Source organism: Eucalyptus grandis, chromosome 3 (assembly GCF_016545825.1).
Source record: "Eucalyptus grandis isolate ANBG69807.140 chromosome 3, ASM1654582v1, whole genome shotgun sequence".
NCBI lineage: Eukaryota > Viridiplantae > Streptophyta > Magnoliopsida > Myrtales > Myrtaceae > Eucalyptus > Eucalyptus grandis.
This window is the reverse complement of record NC_052614.1, coordinates 15,515,352-15,536,428: the sequence shown is the minus strand read 5'-3', so window position 1 is coordinate 15,536,428 and position 21,077 is coordinate 15,515,352. Positions and strand designations below refer to the sequence as shown.

Below are 21,077 nucleotides of genomic sequence, written 5' to 3'. Positions count from 1 at the left end.
TTGCGTTTCTTTTGAGAAAATTGTGCCAAAAGTTGTAAACCCTATGTATGAAATGTGTCCAAATTCTAAATCTTTTAACTGGTCCGGTCATGTCCGAAATCAATGTCAATGCCATAGGTCCCACTTCCCATCCCCGTGTTCTGATTCGCTCTACTCGCAATGTGCTCAGAGAGAGAGAGGGAGGGGGAAGGGGTGATTTCTAGAAGTGCGTCAAAGACTGGTGATCGTGGTGCTTTGGTGTACATAGTCGGAGGTTTTTAGGTCAGGGTGCTTTCAATTCGCAAATTGAGGTTGTCGTTAGCCATTTGTTTTTACTGGTTAGGTCATCGGCTCGCCGTTGAAATATGCATTATTAACGTGGGTTTGGAGGTACTTGTTTATTAGTTGCATACGCTACAAGGTTGGAGCGGCAAGAGACACGCTTCCCTTTCTCCCGATCGTGTGAATTATCGAGTAAGCGGGGATTTGATGTTTGTGATGATGACGCGCAAGGGCTATTTCGTTTTTTGGTGCTTGTGATGACGACGTGCAAAGGCTAATTTCGTGTTCTCCTTGAGCGTACGTTGGCTTTTTCGATTTGCACACTTCGTGCTTGTTTTTCTGTTTGATATAAGTAAAGAATCTTTTTCTCGTGTGGGATTCGCAGAGCTTGTAATTTGTCATGTTACAAAATTTTAGTTCAATCCATAGGGCAGATACATGCGCACTCCTCTAATTATTTACATACATCGTCATATTTTGCTATTTTACTCTGTTTTCTTTTCCTTTTTTAATTTGGCATAAAATTTTAACCAAGTAACACATTAACATAAAGAGCCTAAGGTAATTAAATGGATGCATTACGGCAATATAAATCGGGTCAAGTACAAAATATCAAAATTGTATTACATAAGAATGGATCAATACAAATTAAATGAATTAATTTAGGTCGGACCATCTTCGAACCGACCCGCCTATTTAACACCCTCAACAGCATCCATGTACCGCAATTGTCTAAAAGAATATGTATGCTGTTAACTATCAATACATGTTTGCCGAAATTGAGGTCAATTTGATAAATCAAACGGAAACAATTATGTAATTTAGCAAAACCAAAAAAGTGAAAACATCTCCCATCCCCAATGTAGAACTCCAACATCGCAAGGATGCAGGCTGAAACCACCTGCCGTCTCGAATGCTCATTGCTGTCTCCAAACCTGGAAACTGCTTTTCTAGCGCCATCGGGAAGTGGCTGAAGAGCTGCTTCAGCAAGTTCCGCCTCATGCCTGTTCGAGACAACAACCACCGTACGTCAGCGGTCAGTCGAGAAGAGGTTTATGAACCATCAAACTAGCTACACAACTTTGACCCAAAAAAAAAAAAAAAGAAAAGAAAACTAGCTACAGAACAATTTACCAAAAAGACAAAATAGTGTGACGACGCGACGCCACCCCACGCGAGACTGATGGTGACCCCAAAAAAAAAGAAAAACTAGCTACAGAACAATCCTAGTCAAATGAATGGTCCATTCAGCTCTATTTTTGGCTTTTTAAAAAAAGACACTGGCCACAGAATACTATTATATCTGTGACCCCACAAACCGGAAAGTGAAAGTAAAGGTAAAGGTAAAGGTAAAAGTTAGCATCTTCTTTTTAAAAAAAGACACTGGCCACATAATACTATTATGGCCCCGTTTGGTTCAACCCTGCATTTCCCCTTGAGAGAATGGGCATTTTTTTGGACAATTTTTTTTTTTTTTTTTGGACAATGAGAGAATGGGCATTTGGGGAATGCAAAGTGTGTTTGGGAACTCATTTTTGTGTATATTTTGCAAAGTAGTTTTGAGGTGAAAAGAAAAAGGAAAAAAAATAAAGGAAAAGAAAGGGAGGAGGAGATGCAGCTGCTTGGCAGTGGGGCTGGTGGTGGTGGGGAGGCGGCTGATGGCGATGGAGAGGCGGCTGGTGGTGGTGGTGGCGGTGGTGGTGGTGGCGGTGGGGGAAGGCGGCTCGCCGAGGTCGGGCGGAGAGGCGGCTGGTGGTGGTGGTGGCGGTGGTGGTGGTGGCGGTGGGGAAGGCGGCTCGCGAGGTCGCCGACCTCGGGCGACACCCTGGGTCGTGCGACCCGGGCGACGCCTAAGTCGGGCGGCCTCGGGCGGCGCCTTTGAGGTCAGCGACCCGGGCGACTCGCCCGAGGCCGCGCGACCTCAAGCGACGTCGCCCGGGTCGATTTCTCCCTCCAATCCTTCTCCGGCCTCCACGTAATGCGCTCTTGAACTCGCAGCTGTCGTCATCTTCTTCCAATCGTCACGGGTTTCGAGAAGGATTTTCTTGCCGTCGTTTTACGGGGTCGTTGAGTGCGGCGTCGCACAGGTTGCTCGACCTCGGGCGCGACCCGGGCGTCGCGAGGTCGAGCGACCCGGAGACGGCCTGGGTCGCGCGACCCGGGCGATGCTCGAGGTCGCCCGACCTCGGGCGAGGCTTCCGTGGCCGAGATCCCGGCCGCTCGCGGCTGAGCGCCCCTCGCCGGCTGAGCTTCGTGAGAGAGAAGGAAGAAGACGATGAACAGTACTTTTCGAGGGCAAAAAGGAAAACACAAATATCAATAAGGCCAATATTGGAAATAAAAAATTCATTAAAACCTAGACTAGCATTCCAAATGCTCAATGCAAACTTGAAAAGCCGAACCAAACGCAAAAATTTTCCTAAGGGGCTTTGGGGCGCAAAGCCCTGAACCAAACGGGGCCTATATCTGTGACCCGACCCGACAAAAAGATCAGATAGACACGGACAGACAACCACGGCTACAATTACCGCTCCATAATACAAACCGCATCATTCGCAAGCACGATGGTGATTTATTTATGCAATCAAGTGCATCTAGAAGAGAGAGAGGGAGGACGAAGGGCGGGACGCACGACGACACGACTATTCGTAGAAATTAACGTTATATAAAGCAGATGATATAGGCCAAGATTCTTACTGCTGCCGTGGATCAAAGTCCATGTGCACTTCCGGAGGAGCAAGAGCAAAAGGCTCAACAAAGTGCAGATTTGGATCCCTGCGTTTACCACAACAAATGATTAGCTACTAGACCAAAACAACCTTTGCAAACAGGATTTGCACGTTTTGCTCAAGTACCCGACAAGTTCTCTGGCGAGGTAGAGGAAGGGTTCCTCTAAGTTGTACATGCTCCTTGCAGAAATTTCACAGTGCTGCAAATTATTCCTCCGCCCGAATGTAAACTGCCTTGCTTCAACTTGCCTATTCTCCCCATCTACCTTGTTTCCACAGAGAACAATAGGTATATTCTCACAGACCCTATTAAATTAATGGGTAATTAGCGAGATATAGCACCATCAAAAACTGTAATGCGAGAACAAATACAAAGGTCACCGGCGTGTCTAATCTATCTGTAGAGATCGCGATGCCATCCAGGAACATTCATGTATGTCGATCCAGCAGTGACATCGAACATGATAATTGCACACTGGCCACGAATGCTGCAGAACAATGAACAAAAGTGAGAAATTTGGATACCCACAGACACAGGAGGGAGAGGGAATCCCTCTCCCACAAGCAAGGTTAAAATGTCAATGAAGGAAATCGCCACATTCAGAAGACCACTCTAACACCACCAGCATTAAGTACAAGACGCAGTCCGAAAATAAGGTTTAAAGAGATACGACTGACATAAATTTTACCTACTTTTAACAAAATCAGAACTAAGGACAACCCTGAAACAGATATGCACCCTTTGCGGTGGAAATTTTTTTGCAAAAATACTTGCTTCTTCCACAACTTCACAAATAAGAATTGACTGCACCACTATCAAGTGATAATAGTTATCCTTAGTAAAACCCAGACGGTTGAATAAACTACCAACCAAAATATAGCTACCCCGTAATTAAAGCATTGTAAAATACAAGCTCAAGACAACATTTTTCTTCCTATTATCACTGAATTCACAAGAACGTAAACTGGAATCTGAAAAGTCCTTCCACTGATTTATAAAGCAAGGAAATTCTAAGACAGAACTCTTTTTACTCACTAATATCCATCTCTTAGACCCTGCCCTGGAGTATCCCAGCAGTCAAACCGGATCATCCCCCGGTTTGTGAAGAAATGCAGAGGATAGACTTCGACGCCAGTAGTTGCTGTTATGCGCAAGGACAATACCAGAAGATTAGTACAGACTAAACAATATGATATTCTAATGACATCAAAAAAAGAAAAAAAAGAAAAGGAAATAACAGGCATTTCCACATCGCTTACGCTCATATATCTCTTCAAACTCCTCAGGAAGACGTCTCTTCAGAAAAGTCGTTTTGCCTGCACAAAGGAACGGACTACGCTCAGTCTGCTATCCCTTGCTTGACACTAGAAAGAAAAGATATATCATCTCATGGCTTCTACATCGTGAAAAATGAAGAAGATCGCAAAACCACTTTTTGTCTGACACCCTTCGATTTCAGACAAATCCCCAGAAATTGTGGAAAAGCATGCTGTCCGCCACTCCAAATGGTAAATCCTCTTCAAGGATATAGCCATAAGCATGTTATATTTTCCTGATCCCGGCCAGTAAAATAACTAGAGCAAACCCTAATTCATCACGACAGCATATGCGCCTGTTCTGTATACAAAGTAACGAGCGATTGAATCAAAACTGGTAAAACAGAGCACGCCCGTGACAATTACCTGTGCCAGGATCGCCGATTATGAGAAGCTTGAAGCCCGGGTGATTGAACATCGGCTGATTCGGCAAAGCCTGAAAGAGACACGCAAGGGAAACAACAACAACAATTAAAACAACAAACCAAACGAGATAAAAAAAAAAAAAAAAAAGATCCAAACTTTATTACGTAACCAGATCGCTCAGCTCCAGAACCCCCAAAAGAAACAGCATCTGGCCAGGACCCAAAAGCTCGAGAAGAATCACAAAAAGAATCGAGATTCAAGAAGACCCAGCAACGACAAGAACACGAGCTATCTATCCATATAAGAATGGACGCGCGAAAAATGGAATGATGAAAAGGAAAGAAAAGCACATAAACGAACCCACCATTGATGATGGCGAAGAGGGCCGGGGATTCTTGGTGGGTCGCAGAGACGGAGAGAATCTCGAGTAGGTTCCGAGCAGCGAAGTGAAGTGGGAGAGGAAAGTGCAAACAGCCGTACAGGGAGGCTACGGATGGAAGGGAAAGCGTGATTTTCCCTCTCTTTTTTCTTCAAACAGGGCTCCAATCCAACGCTGCTGTGTCCTCCGTTAGATTCGATTTACTTAGAGCCTGCTGACCGTCCGATCTGTACGGACTCCCGGTTGAAACTTTACCCCTCCTCCCCTCCCCGTTCCTAAATTTCTTCGAGGCGAAAGTGCGAGGAAATTTCCTAAAAGTCTATATACAAAAATTGAAATTTCAAACCCTTCGCCCTCGTTCCGACAGAGGGTCACGGGACGAGAATTTGAAGGAAAAACAGGAAAGAATTTACATTTTTAACGATAATTAATTTTTTTCTTCCTCAACGAGCTGATTTATGGAACTGCTCGTTTATTCCAAAAACCAATAATCTAATGAAAAAAAATTAGAATTGATTTTGGGTCACATACCTACCGATCACCACATTTACATTGCACATAAAAATGAGTTACTTTTAATTCAGATCATTTTCGACCCGACTCTCGATCCACCAATTTGATGGATCTAATTTTGGCACACTAAAACGAATGATTCATTCAGAAAGATTAATCTATTATGGCCGGAGGTGCTTTCTTGGTCCAAGTTTTTTGAAGCTTTCCTTGTGCCATGCCCCCATGCTGGTGAAAAAAAGCCCATGAGTTGAGGCTTCCCCAATTTGAGTCCCGCAATCCGGCAGTCGAACATCCGTAAAACTTGAATGAATGTTTTTCGCCCAATTATGTCTACTTAGATCATGTTTTCAATTGGTCATTTGTTGTTTTAAAGTGTGCTTAATTGTATTATGAATGGATTTTCAAGCGGTAAAACTTTGATGAGGTATAGTGCAATGCGTATACCATAAGTTCTAAGCCCTATGTACGAAACACATTCGAAAGCTAAATCTCATAATTGATTCAATCAAGTCCTAGACTATATCATGCAATCTAATTGAGCTCCAAATTTTTTTAATTAAACGATTTTTTTAGAAAGCACAATAAAGTACCAAGTCAAGATAAGAAAGTAGCAGTTCATAAACCATAATAGTCTAAAAGATATGTTGTTAAATATCAATTTATATTTACGGAAATTGAAGGTTAATTCGATAAATCAACTAAGAGCAATCATGTAATTTAGCAAAACAAAAAAACTGAAAGTAATCTCGTCCCAATATAGAACTCCAGAATCAAAGGACGCAGGCTGAAACGACGTGCCGTCTCGAATGCTCCTCGCCGTCTCCAAAACCGGAAAACCGCTTTGCCAGCGCCAACTGTAATATGAAAACCAAAGATCATTTTGAGATCTGAAATTCTAAACCCAGCAAAACTCTTTTCTGGCTCTCTAGTAAAAAATTAAAAAAAAAAAAAACTATTTTTTCTGGTTGAAAACTCCGTTGTTTTCCTGACGAATCTCTCTCAAGCGTCCGCGCACATTTATCAATCTCTCTTGAATTGCCTCACCATCCGACGCCTCCAACCAGTAAGTTCACAATTCTCGTTTTGTTTTTTAAAAAAATTTGGGTCTTTTTGAAGCTCAAAGTCTAGATCTTTCTTGAATAATCCGAATTGATCGGTTGTGTTAACTCGAGGGTTTTGGTCTTTTTCTTTGTGGTGATTTGAAAGGGAGGCTGTTGTGAGGAAGCAAAACAAAGGAGCCCCGATTAAGTTCTTGGTCCCTCTTATATACGCCCCTGTTCTTCCTCTCAGTACGTATGATGATCGTTTAGAGTTCTGATTAAATTTCGTGGGTTTTCAATCGTTTCTGTCGTATCCTATCTGGGTTTTGGTTTTCTTATTGAATTGGCGTTGCTTCGTATCGGAATCTGGTTTCGCAGTTCGGCTCTCGTTGAGGGATCGTTTGTTTCCCCTTGTCTTGGCTGGGGCTTTCGCTCATGGGTTTTACTTGGTGTATCCTTTTCCTTGCATTCTTTTTCTTTTTGTTGCCATCTCGTGCTTTTGGCTGTTTTCTGTTCATGGTATCGATGGACTGTGTTTATTAAAGCATTTGTCTTTGAATTATGTCGAGATTTTCTGCCGATGTTCTTCTATAGATGAATGTATTAGTATTTTCCATCATATCCATTTATTACTGCCTATTGCGGATTGATCCGTTAACGGTTTGTAATTGTATAGGATCTAGGAAATGGTGGTGTCTTCGTTGCTACAAGATGTTAATTCCTTACTTAATAGGAGTCTCATTACAGGAGGTTACTAGATGCATGTCTTGTAGTGCTTCTGAGCGAGCAGTTTCAACCTTATGATCTTAGTGAACTGAGGATCTGATGGATAAGGTGCAAAACCTTAAACGTTAATGGCCTTGTCCCGCTCTTGATCCCTTGACAAACTCTGGTATTCATGCTCTGATAGCATTTAGAAAACTGTGTCAAACAACTAGTGATTGAGTTCTTTAGAGCACCTTCAGATGCTAAGGCGGTAGCAAATGGGTTTTGAATGCTTGTATACTTGTGAAATCAAGTCTATACGCACAATCTATGAGAGAATGTTTTCCTCGGTGATGAGCTCTTTCTTTCTGTAAAAAGTACTCTTTTCAAATGCATGTCGAGGTCTTCCCATGATGTTGGCATGTAAGGTCTCTATTCTCCTACTGCTGATGATTTAAAGACGTGAACTAATATACAGCTTCTTTCAATATGTAGCAAGTTGTTTTTGGCTGAAATATGTAGGTTTGAGGAACCACGAGTTTTAGGAAGTCAAGCAAACAAATAAGGCATTCTAACACCACCTGGGATTTATGGATTATAAGCAACCAGAATAAGAGCCTGGGGTCCAATTGTACTTCTAGCAATATTAAGGTACGCTTGATGTGTATTTACATTCTCTCATATATGATGTGATCCTCACGGGGATTCACGATTAGGTGAGACGAGTATAAACCAGATAAATGTCAAAGGAGGAGGAGGGGGGGGGGGTGGGGGGAGAATAAGAGGAACTTACAAATCTGAGTAACTCGAATTGATTTATTTGGTGAACTAGGTTCCTTTATTTATCTCCTTGTGGATATACTTTTGGCTTCTTGATACGGCATTCATCTAATTTAGAAAAAGAATGTTGCGTTCAGAACATAATATCTCTACACTAATGGGCCATGCTTGATATTATCCTGCTCAGCCTCGTAACAATAAAGTGGAACAAAGTTCTCTCTATGATGATACTATCTATGAATCAGTAATGAGTAATTACCCTACTGCTTCTCCAACTTTAACCTGGTTTGAGCCCAATGTTTATGCCCATTGAACTCAGAGCAGTATCAATCACTATGAACTAACAGGTATTTCCACATCACGTACGCTCATATTTCTTTGCAAACTCCCCAGTAAGATGTCTCTTCCCAAAAGTCGTTTTACTTGCACGAAGGAACGGACTGCGCTCAGCCTGCCATCCATTGCTTGACACTAGAAAGAAAAGATACACCCCATGGCTTCTGTGTCGTGACAAATGAAGAAGATCGCAAAACCGCTTCTCGTCTGACACCGTTCGTTTTGGACAAATCCCCAGAAATTGTGTAAAAACATACTGCTCAGTGCTCGCCACTTCAAATGGTAAATCCTCTATCTTCGAGGATATAGCCACGCGCATGTTACATTTTCCTGATCCCGACCACTAAAATAACTAGACCGAAGCCTAATTTATCACAACAGCATATGCACCTTGTTATATATACATAGCGACGACTGATTGAATCAATACCAGTAAAACAGAGCACGCCAGCGACAAATTACATGTGCCTCCATCGCCGACAATGAGAAGCTTGAAGCTTGGCTGATCGAAGAGAGAGAGAGAATCGAATGCATTCGGCGCAGCGAAGCGTGGTGGGAGAGGAGACAGCAGTGTAGGTTTTAAGAGGGAGGAAAGCGATGGGAGAATAGAACCTAGAACTTGAAATCCGAATCGGGGTGATAGATTTCAAAAATTAAAGAATTTGTTTCGACGCATATATATCTTCATACGATCCTACAGTATTTCATGACATTTAATGATAAGTACATAATCTGAAACCACTAGTCTAAGCATTGAGACTTTCACAATATAAATTCAGTATTGTAGCAGTAATTTGTAATCATTAAAAGTTATAGTTCATTATAATCGTTCGATTAATAATTATAGGTAGAGCTTCGATAGACCCGGGAACCGTGACAAAATAGGTTATGGGTCTCAAAAAATGAGGAAATTATTATAATGAGTAGGTTTACCTGAAATTTATACGGAGTCTCAAACCGCTCATTCGGGGATAAGAGGAGGAATGAGAAGAAAGACGGCGGGCATTTTTATTTTTTGTTGAACGTTGCTTTAAGTTGACGCTGCTGTCTCCCCTGTCGGATTCGATTACTTTCTTACGAGCAGTGTTCTAGAACCGATAGACCATCTGACCCCCCTTCCGTGTTCCTAAATTTCGAGGGAGTGAGGAAATTTTTGAAGAATATATAAAAACAAAATTTCACGTTCTTCTCAATATTCATCGAATTTCATTCCCTCGTTGTGTGAGAGAGGTAAGGGAACGAAAATTTTAAATGAAAAGAAAAAAAAAATTTAAAATTTTAGATTATTGACTTCCCCTCAATTGCCAAAACAAAGCTCGGTGGTAGGCTATCTTAATCAATTCTGGCATACTACATCAAAGATAGACGGTTTACACCGAAACAAAGAAAATTCAAAATAATTAACCAATCATGACCGGAGACAATTCTTCCTTAGTAAAACTGGAATTAAAAAGTGTTTTAGGGCCATTGATGAAGTTCGACTTTTACAAGGCAATCGAAATATAGACCATCAAATTGAAGAGATCAAGTAATCCAAACATTTGATGATAAAATATTGTCTATGGCTGAACTGAAAATAACTCTTTATCAATTGTCGGATGCAAAATAGACAAAATTACAATGAAATTCTCTCATAGACACCAAAGAAAGAAAACTGATTTTAAGGAAGTATGCATTGTTCAATATTTGTAAGACCTCCGACGATTCGTGCTTGCTCGGTCCAAGTTTCTTGAAGCTTTGCTCGTGCCATGCCACTAGGCCCGTGCAAAAATGGGCAGTGGATGAATATTTTTCCCCCGATGTTGTCTCCTTCGGTCATGTGTTCAATTGGTCATTTGCTGTTTTAAAGCACACTTAATCGTAGTATCGATGGATTCTCGAGATGAAAACTTTGATAAGATGTAACAGCACGCATAGTAATCTATTGCGTTTCTTTTGAGAAAATTGTGCCAAGAGCTGTTAACCCTATGTATGAAATGCGTTTGAATTCTAAATCTTTTAATTAGTCCGGTCGTGTCCGAAATCAACTTCAACGCCATGGGTCCCACTTCCTAACTCCCCGTGTTTTGACTCGCTTTACTCGCAACGTGCTCAGAGAGAGAGAGAGAGAGAGAGGCGGGAGGGGGTGATTTGTAGAAGTGCGTCGAAGACCGGTGATCGTGGTGCTTTGGTGTACGTAGTCGGTGGTTTTTAGTTCGAGGTCCTTTCAATTCGCAATTTGAGGTTGTCGTTAACCGCTTGTTTCTACTCGTTACGTCGCGGGCTCGCCGTTGAAATTGGCATTATTAACGTGGATTTGGAGGTACTTGTTTATTAGTTGCATACGCTACAAGGTTGGAGCGGCAAGAGATACGCTTCCCTTTCTCCCGATCGTGTGAATTATCGAGTAAGCGGGGATTTGATGTTCGTGATGATGACGCGCAAAGGCTATTTCGTTTTTTGGTGCTTGGGACGACGACGTGCGAAGGCTATTGCGCGTTCTCGTTGAGCGTACGTTGGCTTTTTTCAATTTGCACACTTAGCGCTTGATTTTATGTTTGATGTAAGTAAAGAATCTTTTTCTCGCGTGGGATTCGCAGAGCTTGTAATTTGTCATGTTATAAAATTTTAGTTCGATCCATAGAGCAGATACATGTGCACTTCGCTAATTATTATGATTCTTTCATTTTATTTACATACATCGTCATATTTTGTTATTTTACTCTATTTTTTCTTTTCTTTTCTTTTTTTAATTTGACATAAAATTTTAACCAAGTAACACATTAACATAAAGAGCCTAAAGTAATTAAATGGATGCATTACAGCAATATAAATCGGGTCGAGTGCAAATTATCAAAATTGTATTACATAATAAGAATGGATCAATACAAATTAAATGAATTAATTTAGGTCGGACCATCTTCGAACCGACCTGTCTATTTAACACCCTCGACAGCATCCACGTACCGCAATTGTCTAAAAAAATATGTATGCTGTTAACTATCGATACATGTTTGCCGAAATTTAGGTCAATTTGATAAATCAAGCGGAAACAATTATGTAATTTAGCAAAACCAAAAAAGTGAAAACATCTCCCATCCCCACTGTAGAACTCCAAAATCGCAAGGATGCAGGCTGAAACCACCTGCCGTCTCGAATGCTCATTACTGTCTCCAAACCTGGAAACTGCTTTTGTAGCGCCATCGGGAAGTGGCTGAATAGCTGCTTCAGCAAGTCCTGCCTCATACCTGTTCGAGACAAACAACCACCGAAGGTCAACGGTCAGTCGAGAAGAGGTTTATGAACCATCAAAACTAGCTACACAACTTTGACCCAAAAAAAAAAAAAAACTAGCTACAGAACAATTCAAGTCAGATGACGTCAGCCATGTCGGTCAATGCCGCTCTAAGGACGTCAGCATATTTTGTCTTCTCAAAAAAAAGACACTGGCCACAGAATACTATTATATCTGTGACCCCTCTACAGTCAGCATCTTTTGTCGTTTTCAAAAAAGACACTGGCCACAGAATCTGTGACCCGACAAAAAGAGTGAATAAAGTCAACATTTTTTCAAACACGCACGTTTGCATATTTTTTGTCTTTTTAAAAAAAGACACCGGCCACAGAATACTATAATATCTGTGACCCGACGCGAGACTGGGACCCAGGAGCCGCAAACACGTTTGCATATTTTTTGTCTTTTTAAAAAAAGACACCGGCCACAGAATACTATAATATCTGTGACCAGACGCGAGACTGGGACCCAGGAGCCGCAAACACGTTTGCATATTTTTTGTCTTTTTAAAAAAAGACACTGGCCACAGAATACATATCTGTGACCCGACGCGAGACTGGGACCCAGGAGCCGCTGACCCGATAAAAAGATCAGATAGACCGGACAGGCAACCACAGCTACAATCACCACTCCATAATACAAACCAGAAGAGACAACTATTCGTAGAAATTAACGTGATATAAAGCGGATAATATAGGCCAAGATTCTTACTGCTGCTGTGGGGCAAAGTCCATGTGCACAGCCGGAGAAGCAAGAGCAGGAAGCTCAACAAAGTGCAGATTTGGATCCCTGCGTTTACCACAACAAATAATTAGCTACTAGACCAAAACAACCTTTGCAAACAGGATTTGCACGTTTTGCTCAAGTACCCGACAAGTTTTCTGGCGAGGTAGAGGAAGGGTTCCTTTAAGTTGTACATGTTCCTTGCAGAAATCTCATAGTGCTGCAAATTATTCCTGCGCCCGAATGTAAACTGCCTTGCTTCAACTTGCCTATTCTCCCCATCTACCTTGTTTCCACAGAGAACAATAGATATATTCTCACAGACCCTATTAAATTAATGGGTAATTAGCGAGATATAGCACCATCAAAAACTGTAATGCGAGAACAAATACAAAGGTCGCCGGCATGTCTAATCTACCTGCAGAGATCGCGATGCCATCCAGGAACATTCATGTATGTCGATCGAGCAGTGACATCGAACATGATAATTGCACACTGGCCAGGAATGCTGCAGAAGAACGAACAAAAGTTAAGGTTAAAATATGAATAAAGGAAATCGCCACATTCAGAAGACCACTCTAACACCGCCAGCATTAAGTACAAGACGCAGTCCGAAAATAAGGTTTTGAAGAGATACGACTGACATAAATTTTACCAGCTTTTAACAAAATCAGAACTAAGGACAACCCTGAAACAGATATGCACCCTTTACGGTGGAAATTTTTTTGCAAAAATACTTGCTTCTTCCTCCACAACTTCACCAAATAAGAATCGACTGCACCACTATCAAGTGATAATAGTTATCCTTAGTAAAACCCAGACGGTTGAATAAACTACCAACCAAAATATAGCTACACCGTAATTAAAGCATTGTAAAATACAAGCTAGAGACAACATTTTTCTTCCTATTATCACTGAATTCACGACGTAAACTGGAATCTGAAAAATCCTTCCACTGATTTATGAAGCAAGGAAATTCTAAAACAGAACTCTCTTTACTCACTAATATCCATCTCTTAGACCCTGCCCTGGAGTATCCGAGAAGTCAAACTGGATCATCCCCCGGTTTGTGAAGAAAAGCAGAGGATAGACTTTGACGCCAGTAGTTGCTGTTATGCGCAAGGACAATACCAGAAGATTAGTACAGACTAAACAATATGATATTCTAATGACATCAAAAAAAAAAAAAAGGAAAGGAAATAATAGGCATTTCCACATCGCTTACGCTCATATATCTCTTCAAAGTCCTCACGAAGAAGTCTCTTCAGAAAAGTCGTTTTGCCTGCACAAAGGAACGGACTACGCTCAGTCTGCTATCCCTTGCTTGACACTAGAAAGAAAAGATATATCATCTCATGGCTTCTACATCGCGACAAATGAAGAAGATCGCAAAAACCACTTTTTGTCTGACACCCTTCGATTTCAGACAAATCCCCAGAAATTGTGGAAAAACATGCTGTCCGCCACTCCAAATGGTAAATCCTCTTCAAGGATATAGCCATAAGCACATTATATTTTCCTGATCCCGGCCAGTAAAATAACTAGAGCAAAACCCTAATTTATCGCGACAGCATATGCACCTGTTCTGTATACAAAGTAACGAGCGATTGAATCAAAACTGGTAAAAACAGAGCACGCCAGTGACAATTACCTGTGCCAGGATCGCCGACCATGAGGAGCTTGAAGACCGGGTGATCGAACATCGGCTGATTCGGCAAAGCCTGAAAGCCCATGTGCATTTCCGGAGGGACAAGAGCAGGAAGCTCAACAAAGTGCAGATTTGGATCCCTGCGTTTACCACAACAAATAATTAGCTACTAGACCAAAACAACCTTTGCGGAGCAAGATTTGCACGTTTTGCTCAAGTACCCGACAAGTTTTCTGGCGAGGTAGAGGAAGGGTTCCTTTAAGTTGTACATGTTCCTTGCAGAAATCTCATAGTACTGCAAATTACTCCTGCGCCCGAATGTAAACTGCCTTGCTTCAACTTGCCTATTCTCCCCATCTACCTTGTTTCCACAGAGAACAACAGATATATTCTCACAGACCCTATTAAATTAATGGGTAATTAGCGAGATATAGCACCATCAAAAACTGTAATGCGAGAACAAATACAAAGGTTGCCGGCATGTCTAATCTACCTGCAGAGATCGCGATGCCATCCAGGAACATTCATGTATGTTGATCGAGCAGTGACATCGAACATGATAATTGCACACTGGCCAGGAATGCTGCAGAAGAACGAACAAAAGTTAAGGTTAAAAAATGTGAATAAAGGAAATCGCCACATTCAGAAGACCACTCTAACACCGCCAGCATTAAGTACAAGACGCAGTCCGAAAATAAGGTTTTGAAGAGATACGACTGACATAAATTTTACCAGCTTTTAACAAAATCAGAACTAAGGACAACCCTGAAACAGATATGCACCCTTTACGGTGGAAATTTTTTTGCAAAAATACTTGCTTCATCCTCCACAACTTCCATAAGAATCGACTGCACCACTATCAAGTGATAATAGTTATCCTTAGTAAAACCCAGACGGTTGAATAAACTACCAACCAAAATATAGCTACACCGTAATTAAAGCATTGTAAAATACAAGCTAGAGACAACATTTTTCTTCCTATTATCACTGAATTCACGACGTAAACTGGAATCTGAAAAATCCTTCCACTGATTTATGAAGCAAGGAAATTCTAAGACAGAACTCTCTTTACTCACTAATATCCATCTCTTAGACCCTGCCCTGGAGTATCCAAGAAGTCAAACCGGATCATCCCCCGGTTTGTGAAGAAAAGCAGAGGATAGACTTTGACGCCAGTAGTTGCTGTTATGCGCAAGGACAATACCAGAAGATTAGTACAGACTAAACAATACGATATTCTAATGACATAAAAAAAAAAGAAAAAGGAAAGGAAATAACAGGCATTTCCACATCGCTTACGCTCATATATCTCTTCAAACTCCTTACGAAGAAGTCTCTTCAGAAAAGTCGTTTTGCCTGCACAAAGGAACGGACTACGCTCAGTCTGCTATCCCTTGCTTGACACTAGAAAGAAAAGATAAATCATCTCATGGCTTATACATCGTGACAAATGAAGAAGATCGCAAAACCACTTTTTGTCTGACACCCTTCGATTTCAGACAAATCCCCAGAAATTGTGGAAAAACATGCTGACCGCCACTCCAAATAGTAAATCCTCTTCAAGGATATATAGCCATAAGCATGTTATATTTTCCTGATCCCGACCAATAAAATAACTAGAGCAAACCCTAATTTATCACGACAGCAAATGCACCTGTTCTGTATACAAAGTAACGAGCGATTGAATCAAAACTGGTAAAAACAGAGCACGCCAGTGACAATTACCTGTGCCAGGATCGCCGACCATGAGGAGCTTGAAGACCGGGTGATTGAACATCGGCTGATTCGGCAAAGCCTGAAAGAGACACGCAAGGGAAACAACAACAATTAAAACAACAAACCAAATGAGATCAAAAAAAAATAAAAAAATCCAAACTTTGCGATCACGTAACCAGATCGCTCAGCTCCAGAACCCCCAAAAGAAACAGCATCTGACCAGGACCCAAAATCTCGAGAAGAATCGCGAAAAGAATCGAGATTCAAGAAGACCCAGCAACAACAAGAACACGAGCTATCCATATAAGAATGGACGCGTGGAAAATGGGATGATGAAAAGGAAAGAAAAGCACGTAGGGACCGTTTGGTTTGATTAAGGGATTTTTTGAAATGTTATCCCTTTTGGTAAATTGTAGCATTGAAAGGTAGATTAACATAAATACCATTCGGCAAAAAGTCACAAATGGCTTTTGCTTTTTCTTCTTTCTTTTTTTAATCTGAAAATTAAATCCGGCGGCCAGCTAACCACCGGCTAATTGCCGGACGGCCAGATCTGGCCGCCTGAGGTCGTGACCTCAGGCAACGCCGTCGTCTACGGTCGCAGAGGCCAGATCTGGCCTCCGGACCGCCAGATCTGGCGGCCTGAGGTCGCGCAGACCCAGGCGGTGGTCACCGGGGACGCGCGACCCCCAGGCGACGGCGGCGGTCACCGGGGACGCGCGACCCCCAGGCCGGAGAAGCCGGAGAAGCCCGACTCTCAGGCGGGGAAGACGAAGACGAGTGGGAAAAGATGAACAGTGACGCATGAACCGCGAACTTCCATTTTAGAAATGCCGAATGCTCACAGCAACTGCATTAGGCTTTCAATATTTGCTCAATGAGCTTTCAAAAATGTCTCTCAAACGCAAAATATTTTCCCCTTGAAAAAGTCGAACCAAACAAGGCAAACCAACTCACCATTGATGATTGCGAAGAGGAGGGTCGGGATTTTGGTGGGTGTCTGAGACAGAGAATTTCGAATAGGTTCGGAGCAGCGAAGTGAAGTGGGAGAGGAAAGGGCGGACGGCCGTACAGGGAGGAGGTTTTGATGGAAGGGAAAGCGTGATTTTCCCTTTTTCTTTTTTTCTTTAGCCTAACATGGCTCTGGCTTTGAGCCGACGCTGCTGCTTAGAACCTGCCGACCGTTCGATCTGTACCTCCCCTCCACGTTCCTAAATTTCTTCGAGGCGAAAGTGCGAGGAAATTTCCTAAGAGTCTATTATATACAAAAATTTAACTTTCAAATCCTTGGCCCTTTATCTCACCACACTCCTTGGACTTTTCATCAAATTTCATGCCCTCTTTCCGACAGAGGGTCACGGGACCAGAATTTGAAGGAAAAACAATAAAGAATTTAAATTTTTAACGAGAATTAATTTCTTTTTCTTCTTCAACGAGTCGATTTATGAAACCGCTCATTTTTCAAAAAAATCAATAATCTAATGAAAAAAAGAAAATTAGAATTGATCTTGGGTCACATACCAATCACTACTTTTACATTACACATAAAATTGGTTAATTTTGATTCGGATCATTTTCGATCCGACTCTCGACCCATCAATTTGATGGATCTAATTTTGGCATGCTAAAAGGAATGGTTCCTTATTAAAGATAGATTATTCACACCCAAATAATTAAACGAAAAGATTAATAATCTATTATGGCCAGAGGTGCTTTCTCGGTCCAATTTTTTTTTTGAAGCTTTCCTTGTGCCATGCCCCCACGCCGGTGAAAAATGCCCATGAGATGAGGCCTCCCCGATTTGAGTCCCGCAATCCAACAGTAGAACATCCCTAGAACTTGAATGAATAATTGCATAATTGTGTCAAGTTCATTCGGATGCATCTTACTTGTGACCGAACTAATAATTCTTTCCTACATGGGCCAGTTCCAAAAAATGAGCGGCGGATGAATGTTTTTCACCTAATTTTGTCTACTTAGGTCATGTTTTCAAATGGTCATTTGTTGTGCTTAATTGTATTATGAATGGATTCTCGGGCGGTAAAACTTTGTCGAGACATAGTACCATGCGTGTACCATAAGTTCTAAACCCCATGTACGAAACACATTCGAAAGCCAAATCTTATAATTGGTTCAACCAAAGTCCTAGACTATATCATGGAGTCTAATCGAGCTCCAAATTTTTTTAATTGATTGATTTTATTAGAAAGCACAATAAAGTCCTAAGTCGAGATAAGAAAGTTACAGTTCATTAACCACAATCGTCTAAAAGATATGTTGTTAAATATCAATTTACATTTACGGAAATTGAAGGTTAATTCGATAAATCAACTAAGAGCAATCATGTAATTTAGCAAAACAAATAAATTGAAAGTAATCTCGTCCCAATATAGAACTCCAGAATCAAGGGGCGCAGGCTGAAATGACATGCCGTTTTGAATGCTTCTTACCGTCTCCAAAACCGGAAAACCGCTTCGCCACCGCCAACAGTAAAATGAAAACCAAAGATCATTTTGAGATCTGAATTCTAAGGCCAGCAAAACTCTTTTCTGGCTTTCTAGTAAATTTTTTTTTAAAAAGACTCTTTTTTTGGTTGAAATCTCCTTTGTTTTCCTGGCGAATCTCTCTCAAGCGTCCGCGCACATTTATCAATCTCTCTTGAATGGCCTCACCGTCCGACGCCTCCAACCAGTAAGTTCACAATTCTCGTTTTGTTTTTTAAAAAAATTGGGTCTTTTTGAAGCTCAAAGTCTGCATCTTTCTTGAATAATCCGAATTGATCGGTTGTGTTGACTCGAGGGTTTTGGTCTTTTTCTCTTTGGTGATTTGAAGGGAGGCTGCTGTGAGGAAGCAAAACAAAGGAGCCCCGATTAAGTTCTTGGTCCCTCTTATATACGCCCCTGTTCTTCCTCTCAGTACGTATGATGATCGTTTAGAGTTTGATTAAATTTCCTGGGTTTTCAATCGTTTCTGTCGTATCCCAACTGGGTTTTGTTTTTCTTATTGAATTGGTGTTGCGTCGTTCGGAATCTGGTTTTGCAGTTCGGCTCTCGTTGAGGAGGAACCCGGTGGTGAGGATCGTTTGTTTACCCTCGTCTTGGCTGGGGCTTTCGCTCATGGGTTTTACTTGGTGTATCCTTTTCCTTGCATTCTTTTTCTTTTTTTGGTTGCAATCTCGTGCTTTCGGCTGTTATCTGTTCATGTTCATGGTATTGCTGGATTGTGTTTATTAAAGCATTTGTCTTTGAATTATGTCGAGATTTTCTGCCGATGTTCTTCTATAGATGAATGTATTAGTATTTTCCATCATATCCATTTATTACCGTCTATTGCGGATTGATCCGTTAACGGTTTGTAATTGTATAGGATCTAGGAAATGGTAGTGTCTTCGTTGCTACAAGATGTTAATTCCTTACTTAATAGGAGTCTCATTACAGGAGGTTACTAGATGCATGTCTTGTAGTGCTTCTGAGCGAGCAGTTTCAACCTTATGATCTTAGTGAACTGGGGATTTGATGGATAAGGTGCAAAACCTTAAACGTTAATGGCCTTGTCCCGCTCTTGATCCCTTGACAAACTTTGGTACACATGCTCTGATAGCGCTTAGAAAGCCGTTTCAAAGAACTAGTGATTGAGTTCTTTAGAGCTCCTTTGGATGCTTAGGTGGTGGCAAATAGGTTTTGAATCCTCGTATAATTGTGAAATCAAGTCTTCACTTGCACACTACGAGGGAATGTTTGCCTGAGTGATGAGCTCTTTCTTTCTGAAAAAAGTATTAACTTCAAATGCATGTCAAGGTCTTCCCAGGATTTTGGCATGTAAGGTCTCTATTCTTCTGCTGCGGATGATTTAAAGATGCGAACTAAGATACAGTTTCTTTCAATATGTAGCAAGGAGTTTTTGGCTGAAATCTATAGGTTTGAGGAGCCTTATCTTCTATTGTTTGTGTGGGTCGACATTTCCATCCCCATCTTCTCATATATGAAATCAATTCCTCTACCTTGCCTTATTTGTGGATGTAGTTTTCCTGCAGGTGTCCCTCATTGTGTTTGTAGCTTAGCAATGAGAAATTTACCTACAAATTTACAGAAGTTGTCCTTTGCATTCCCACCATAGCTTGTAAAATTACTATAATTCATTGAATTAGGGTGCTTTTTAACCTTCTGGGACTGAGCGGAGATCTTATAATCTTATGTAGTCTTTCAATTTGATTTGTGTGGTTCTTTCAATAGTATCGTTGCTTTTCCTTAATAAACATTTGCAGCACGGACATATATGACGCTGAAAGCAAGTGATACGAGGAGCTGGAAGACAGAGTAAAATCGAGTCCTCACGTCTTTAATGTTGGTCAATCAATTCTTACACACCCTGGTGCATGTTAGCACCGGTAATTTTTGCAGATCATATTTTAAGTAATGTTGTACTCCCATTTTTTGGTTGTGGTAGGGGGTGTTGGGAATTGGGGTCCAATCCTGTAATTGCCTCTCGCTTACATCCAATCATGATATAGAGACTTGCTAATGTTTCGAATAAATGACCAGCTCTTGTCGATTCTTCAGGTTTAATTATAAGTTCTGTCATGCTCGGTTAGGTCTCCAGCCTCCCTTCACTGGCTTGACTGTTTAGACAACCTTTGTGCAGAGTGCCATGGTGGAATGGATAGGAGGTTTATCTCTATATAATTGAGGATTTGATTTCTTGGTTTAGGCAAGTACTTTCGTTTTGCAAATTGTCTCTGTTGGCTCGCTTATTACCCAGTTGCATGCATTGCCTGTATGTCTACACGTGTGCGCTGTGTTTCTGGGTCATGGAATCGAAAGGCAAGCTTGTGTGCTCTTGCAGTTCCTTTGTAAGAAAAAAAACCATTGAGCAGGAGGCATTGCCCCCTTGCCTGTGTTCATTTTCCTTACCTTTTGTGAATCGCCTGTTCTTACTCATCTTGCTTGCTCATATTATGGGACTCTCGTACATGGTTCATGCTATGACCTGTTAATGAATTCACTGTCCAGATTCTTTTCTTCTCAGTTTGAACCTTTTGAGGAAAAGAACTTATTTGCACGAGGCATTGATGCTGATGTCTCTGCCCCTGTTAAACGGTGTTTGCAAAGATCTGGGCATTTCATATATGTGCTAACCTTCATAATGGCGAATGTAACTTGTAATAAGAGTGAGAATTTCAAGGCCTGGGAGCCATGCAAGAGTCGAGCAGTCGAAAGCACTTGCAGCTCAGAATGGTTCTTGTAGAAAGAGACGTTTGCAATTTGCTCAGGTCCCCGGGCAAATTGAATTC

General features: G+C 41.4%; 1 protein-coding gene, 2 long non-coding RNA genes and 1 pseudogene across 6 annotated transcripts; 3 read left to right on the top strand and 1 right to left on the bottom strand.

Moving 5' to 3' along the window:
* Window positions 1-826: 826 nt before the first annotated feature.
* LOC104436642 (GTP-binding nuclear protein Ran1A) lies at window positions 827-16,867 on the bottom strand. 4 transcript variants are annotated; one of them, XM_039308939.1, is made up of 14 exons: window positions 15,964-16,481; window positions 15,797-15,866; window positions 15,371-15,427; window positions 15,148-15,253; window positions 14,565-14,654; window positions 14,293-14,472; window positions 14,145-14,211; window positions 4,674-4,743; window positions 4,251-4,307; window positions 4,027-4,132; window positions 3,389-3,478; window positions 3,117-3,296; window positions 2,959-3,036; window positions 827-1,265 (listed from the first exon to the last, which is right to left on the bottom strand). In XM_039308939.1, the coding sequence occupies exons 1-14, from the start codon at window positions 16,000-16,002 to the stop codon at window positions 860-862; spliced, it is 1,596 nt and encodes a 531-aa protein (XP_039164873.1). In that variant the 5' UTR covers window positions 16,003-16,481; the 3' UTR covers window positions 827-859. The 4 variants fall into 4 exon arrangements, with proteins under 4 accessions (XP_039164873.1, XP_039164872.1, XP_039164871.1 ...); XM_039308938.1 differs by lacking the exons at window positions 14,145-14,211; window positions 14,293-14,472; window positions 14,565-14,654; ... (2 more) ...; window positions 15,797-15,866; window positions 15,964-16,481 and adding an exon at window positions 16,745-16,867; XM_039308937.1 differs by lacking the exons at window positions 14,145-14,211; window positions 14,293-14,472; window positions 14,565-14,654; ... (2 more) ...; window positions 15,797-15,866; window positions 15,964-16,481 and adding an exon at window positions 5,038-5,180.
* Window positions 6,341-7,005, top strand: LOC120291492. The gene is made up of 3 exons (XR_005549548.1): window positions 6,341-6,628; window positions 6,772-6,854; window positions 6,984-7,005. It is a non-coding gene; the product is annotated as an uncharacterized LOC120291492 (long non-coding RNA).
* On the top strand, window positions 7,002-7,842 carry LOC120291497. Its single transcript, XR_005549553.1, has 2 exons — window positions 7,002-7,733; window positions 7,806-7,842. It is a non-coding gene; the product is annotated as an uncharacterized LOC120291497 (long non-coding RNA).
* Window positions 16,868-18,214: 1,347 nt separating the features above from the next.
* On the top strand, window positions 18,215-20,358 carry LOC104431005 (annotated as a pseudogene).
* The last annotated feature ends 719 nt before the right edge of the window (window positions 20,359-21,077 follow it).